The sequence below is a fragment of the Berghia stephanieae genome, chromosome 9 (genome assembly GCF_034508935.2).
Source record: "Berghia stephanieae isolate SIO BIC M18660-M18661 chromosome 9, UCSD_Bste_1.3, whole genome shotgun sequence".
Taxonomy (NCBI): Eukaryota; Metazoa; Mollusca; class Gastropoda; order Nudibranchia; family Aeolidiidae; genus Berghia; species Berghia stephanieae.
Genome location: NC_088368.1, coordinates 36,441,305 through 36,447,167, shown reverse-complemented (window position 1 = coordinate 36,447,167; position 5,863 = coordinate 36,441,305). Strand labels below are relative to the sequence as shown.

Here is a 5,863-nt window from a genome sequence, read left to right as displayed (position 1 = left end):
TAAGCCCCACCCCTCCTCCTAAGCTGTCATCTGACTCAAAATGGACACAATGCAATGACATTTGACCAGCCCATTTCTTTAATTGCAATCTCATTGGTCAATATGTTTCCAGTTGATTGACTTTGACTTACTTTGTAACAAAATGCTTTCTTTAAACTATCCCTACAATTCTTTGCCCCCTCCATCCCTTTCTTCATGTCTACCTCACTCTCTCCGTCTCCCTTTTGTTTCTTTCACACAAATAAACACACACACACACACACACACACACACACACACACACACATATTATACACTTATACAGGTTTCAATCTTTATTATATTTCCCTCGCGTCCTCTTAACACAAGCAGTGTCTCTCCCTTTCCCCTCTCGCTACTCTTTTTCTCTATATCTCTCTCTCTTTAATAATTCTTATTTCATTGACTCTTTATTTAAATATCAAAAATTCTTGAAAAAGTGAGAAATTGTCGGCGTTTTTTCCCCCAGTGTTTTATTTGTTTTAAGAACATCTTACATAATAATGAATAACTACAAAAGTAATAATTGGATTGTTTCAAAAATTTTTATGTACATTATTAAATGTATAAGCTAAGCTCATGCCAAATTTCACTATTCTCGTCAAATTTCCGATGTCCGTATCTAAGGAGTTATCTTTGCCCATTGATTTAACTGTGCGTGAAAACGGTGCCTCACTTCAAAGTCGATTTTCTTAAAACTTGGTTTTCCCACTCTCCCTACTTCAAACGGTCATATCTCGACAATAAATAATCAGAATTGTATAAATTTGGTCTCAAATTTTAAAGCATAAAATAAGCTGTGATTGGGTACCAAAAACCCAAAATTGAAAAATCCGACTTAATACCGTTTCGAGGCGGAGGGTCACAAATATTATAAATCTCTATTTTTTTATTTTTTAAAAAATATTATTAGACACTCAAAACTCAGTTTATTTTGTGTTTATGTTTGTATTTTCTTTTTGTTTTGTTTTTTGTATGTTTTTTGTTTGTTTGTTTGTTTGTTTTTTTTGTTTTTTTTGTTATTTTTTTTTGTTGTTTTTTTTTTTTTGTGGGGGGGGGGGTGGGGGGGGGGGGGGGGGCACGCCAAAGGTTATACAAATAATTTATTGGATTCGCAGCGACGTGACCTTTTTGTAGATCAGACAACCCAATAAGTTTTATTTCCTTTGTTATAAAGAATACATTTTTGGCTCATTGTTGTAATGGAAAGCTCTCAATTCACTGATGGATATCATCCATTGTAATAATGTTCGAGCTCAAAATTGAGTTCGTTATCAGTAATTTTAGACCTGCAAATTGGTATACCTTAGATTCTAAGAGTCTCATCTCATGTAGTTCCATATCTGAAGCAAACGTCGGAGGTCATCTTCCGCCAAGCTGATCTATCTCTTGCCAATTCTATTAAAGCAGCGCCACCTTTCTCAGCTTCATCTGTCCAAGTTCTTATCCCTTTCAAATACGTTATTCTTTGTCTTCCTCTTATTCTTTTTCCATTCATCTTTCCAGTCAAGGCGAGTATTTCCAAACCAGGGTGGCGGATAATGTGTCCTAAAAATTCCATTTGGCGTTTGATGATTTTTGTTATCAGTGATCTTTTTCTGTTTGCCATTTCTAAAATTTCTTCATTTCTTTTCCTTTCCATCCATGACACCCTCATCATTCTTCTGTAAAACCACATTTCCACTGCCTCCAGTCTTTTAACCATGGTCTTGTTTATGGTCCAGCTCTCACAACCATATAGCAGCACAGACAGTACATAGCAATCCAGGACTTTGATTTTTGTTTTCATGCTAATATTCCTGTTTTTCATAATTGTATGCAGCTGGTTGAATGCATTCTTCGCCATACCTATTCTTTTCTTTATTTCACAATCTGATTTTCCATTGGATGTTACATTGAAGCCTAAATATTTGAAACATTCAACTTGTTGTATTGTTTGTCCTCTGCTTGTTATTACACAGGCTGGTGGGTTATTATTTTTAGATACCGTCATACATTCTGTTTTAGATATATTCAGTTCCAGTCCCATATTTTCACTACTCCTGACTACAACATCCAGTAATTCTTGTAGTTCATGTTCAGATTCTGCCAGTAGAACCGTATCATCTGCATACCTCAGATTTGTTACATTCTTTCCTCCAATACACACCCCTTCTTATGTTCGATATCTCTTAATATCATTTCACTATAGAGGTTGAATAAATCTGGAGACAAAACACACCCCTGCCTAACTCCTCTTCTAATAGGTGTAAAACTGCTTAGTTCGTTGTCAACACGCATTGCTGCTTCTTGTTCCCAGTACAAATTCCGTAATATTCTTAAATCTTTACCATCAATGTCCAAGGATGATAGAATTTTGAATAGTTTTTCGTGTTGTACTTTATCAAAGGCTTTTGAATAGTCGATGAAACACATATACAGATCTTTATTTACTTCAATACATCTTTCCATCAGCATTGATAATGTGAATATTCCATTTCTGGTACCCTTGTCCTCAACAAAACCAAATTGCATCTCCCCAATTTCAGGTCGTATTTTATTTCTTATTCTTAGTAAAATTATCTTCAAAAGAATTTTTGTGAGGTGGCTCATTAGGCTAATAGTTCTGTGTTGTTCACAATCAACTGCCCCTGGCTTTTTTGGTAGTGCTATAAAAATGGATCGTTTCATATCAGTTGGCATTTTTCCTGTGTCATACACTTGATTTAGAAGGTTTGTGATGAATTCAATCCCCCATTCACCCAGGCCAGTCAAGGCTTCAATTGTTATGGCATCAGGTCCTGCAGCTTTTCCATTTTTCATGCTTTTCATGACGTTCCTAACTTCATCTTTCATTATAGAAGGCCCTTCCAGTTCTTTTATCATAGGCATTTCTCCTCGATTATCAAAGAAAAGTTCTTCAATATATTCTGACCATCTGTTTAGAATGCAGTCTTTGTCCATGATGGTGTTTCCACGCTTGTCTTTGATGCATCCACTTTTAGCACCTGATTTAGTTTTGTTTGTCACTTCTTTGATTTTCTGATGGAAGAATTTGCCATTTTTTTCTTTGCAGGACATTATATAGTGACATTGTTCATTTATCCAGTCTTCTTTAGCTTCGTTGCATTTTCTTTTTATCTGCCTGTTCAGAGTCTTGTATTTTTCTTCCTGATTTTTGGCCTTTCTTCTCTCATTCATTAGTTCTAATATCTCTGGAGTAATCCATTTCTTCTTCTGCAACTTAAGTGTGGTTGGAACATTTTCTTCTAATGATGCAGCAACACTGTCTTTAAACTGCTCATATTTCTCTTCTATATCTGTTAGTTCTCCAAGCACTTCAAACTTGTTTCTTACTGATAGTTCAAATTTTTCTTGTATCTTCTGTTCCTCCCGGAGAATGTCTAGTTGGTATTTAGGTTTAGCCTTTGCTCTTTTGCAGATTTTCAATTTAACTCGTATGGGGCATAGCACAGGTATATGATCGCTGTTACAGTCAGCCCCCGGCATAGATTTGACATACAAAACCGAGTTTCGGAAACGTTTGCTGATGAGTATGTAATCTATTTGGTTTCTCACTCCATCTCCAGGACTTTTCCATGTCCACTTCCTTCTATTGTGGTTTGTTGACCAAGTATTTGTGATTGTCAGATCATGTTGACGGCACCATTGAATAAGACGATCACCTCTGTCATTTTTGTCTCCCAGACCATGTGGGCCCACAATATCTTCTATTCTTTCTCGGCCCACCTTAGCATTAAAATCGCCCATGATGAGTTTTATGTCTGAAGACTTAAACTGATGCATTGCTTTATCTATTTGTTGATAGAAATTTTCCACTTCTTCATCATCGTGACTGGTGGTTGGGGCGTATATTTGTAAAATATCAAAATCAAAAGGTTTTGCTTGTAGTTTGATTGCCATTACTCTGATATGGGCCAGAATCCTTTGACTGCTCGCGCCGTTTTATTATCTAGTATAATTCCAACTCCCCTTTGGTGTTCTCCTCCTCCTGAGTATATAATTTTACAGTCATCATAATTAAGTTCTCCTGCTCCTTTCCATCTAACTTCTGATAATCCTAAAACATTGATATTCAATCTCTTCATTTCCATAACTACATTTGCTAATTTTCCTTTCTGGTACAGACTTCTTACATTCCATGTTGCTGTTCGTAATGTTTGGTGGTGCACAGTAGCTGGATGACGGTCGAGAGTCACCTGTTCACCTGCATGACTATCTCTACCGGACGAGGCTGTAATCGAGTTGCTCGAAAAACATCCATTGACGTCGTTGACTAGATTCGCTTGGACGGACATCATGACGATCTTGGGATGATACGTCAGTGGTTTCCCGTTGCCTTCTGACGGATTTTTATCTGGTTTACTCCATAGCCTTTTGACCTCCCGGTCATAACCCACAAGGCAGTGGGAGCATTTGGCAGGTTTTAAGGCGCCTCCCATTCACCTTGATAGTCCCTTCATAGAGTATATGAGGCATTTTGTATGTGTAGCTGTGCTGCCAGACTACCCAACCTCACTCTCCACGACTATCGCCAGTTGGTCCGCGGCTTTACAGCTAACCTATAGATCAGGATCTGTAGGCCGTTCCACGATCCGCCACCTGTGGACGCGCTGGGTTGGGGATGGTCGCCCCAGCTGTACCCAGATTCTAAGAGTAACGTAGTCATTATTCATTATGAACATTCACTTCATCCGTCACTCATTTTTTTTGAAGGCCAATATTCTCTATGCTTCCGGCTTTCGCGGCATCACCTTACAATAGTGCCTTACAATTAGAAACGAAAGTAGAAACGGAGTGAAAACGAAGGCTGAAAATGCCTATATCAGAGGCTGAACCTTCAATTAATCCTGATATTTTCTTTGTAAGTTATTGTTTTTGTCTTTGTATTCGCGCCAACTGACTGTGCGGCTTAACATTCGCTGCTGACAACTACAATATCAGGAGTGTATTCTTTGTTAGCTCCAATGCCAATTTACAGTAAAATTACTTTAAACCGAAAGAAGCTAAACCGGAAAAATACCTTAAACCGCAAAGAATTTAATAAATTGTACGAGTTTCTTCATTATCTTTGTACTAATTCTTACGATGAACCGAAATACTTCTAAGCAGGACTTTCTTTAAACCGAAACAACTTGAGAGCACCTTCCCTTTTTCTCCTCTCTATATTCTATATATTTCTTCAAAAATTCGGGAAGGAGGCCACACGTAATAATGCCCGGCGATATTAAACAGAGCGTAAGTATAAGATGAGGGTGATGGGTGGGGTGGAGGCAAACACTTCAATCACTGCACTTGGGCTTGGCCAACACCACAATCGCACAGACTGGAAAAGGAAGACAGCGGGTGACTGACAGGCGAAAAATGAGGAAAGAGGGGGAGTTGGGGTGTAGAATAACGCAAGCGAGATGTTCTCGCTCGTGTGTTGATGCTTTGGAACTGACTGGATTTTCAATACGACGATAAGGAGGGGGGGGGGGGGGGGGGGTAGACAACTTACCATTGAAATGCCATTTCATTTCCACTTTGTTTAAATGTGTGTGAGGGGGGGGGGGGAGGGGGGAGGTTCTATGTAATTAGGCCTTTGAACCTAATGGCTTTTCAACAAAAGAGGGATGTGTAGTAGACAGCTTAGCATTGGCACGCCTTTTCATTTCCATTTCACTTCACCTCTGAGTAGTTGCGCATCATTCATTATCAATTATCACACAAGAACTTTCGATCTTATTTTAGCTTTGCATTTTACTAAAAGTTGTTTTTAAAAGAAAGCACTGTGCTTACACGTTTGGGTTTAAAATCAAAATACTATGTGAAGTCGATGAAAAAAAAGTTGATCAAGACGGAG

The 5,863-nt window shown here is 38.2% G+C and overlaps 1 protein-coding gene across 1 annotated transcript in view; it reads right to left on the bottom strand.

Annotated features, from left to right (window-relative positions):
- Nucleotides 1–4,930: 4,930 nt before the first annotated feature.
- LOC144979215 (zinc metalloproteinase nas-14-like) overlaps nucleotides 4,931–5,863 on the bottom strand; it is a 40,654-nt gene continuing 39,721 nt past the window's right edge. Inside the window, exon 10 of the mRNA XM_078925824.1 lies at nucleotides 4,931–4,950. Coding sequence (XP_078781950.1) covers nucleotides 4,931–4,950 — 20 coding nt within the window. The remainder of the gene's footprint in view (nucleotides 4,951–5,863) is intronic.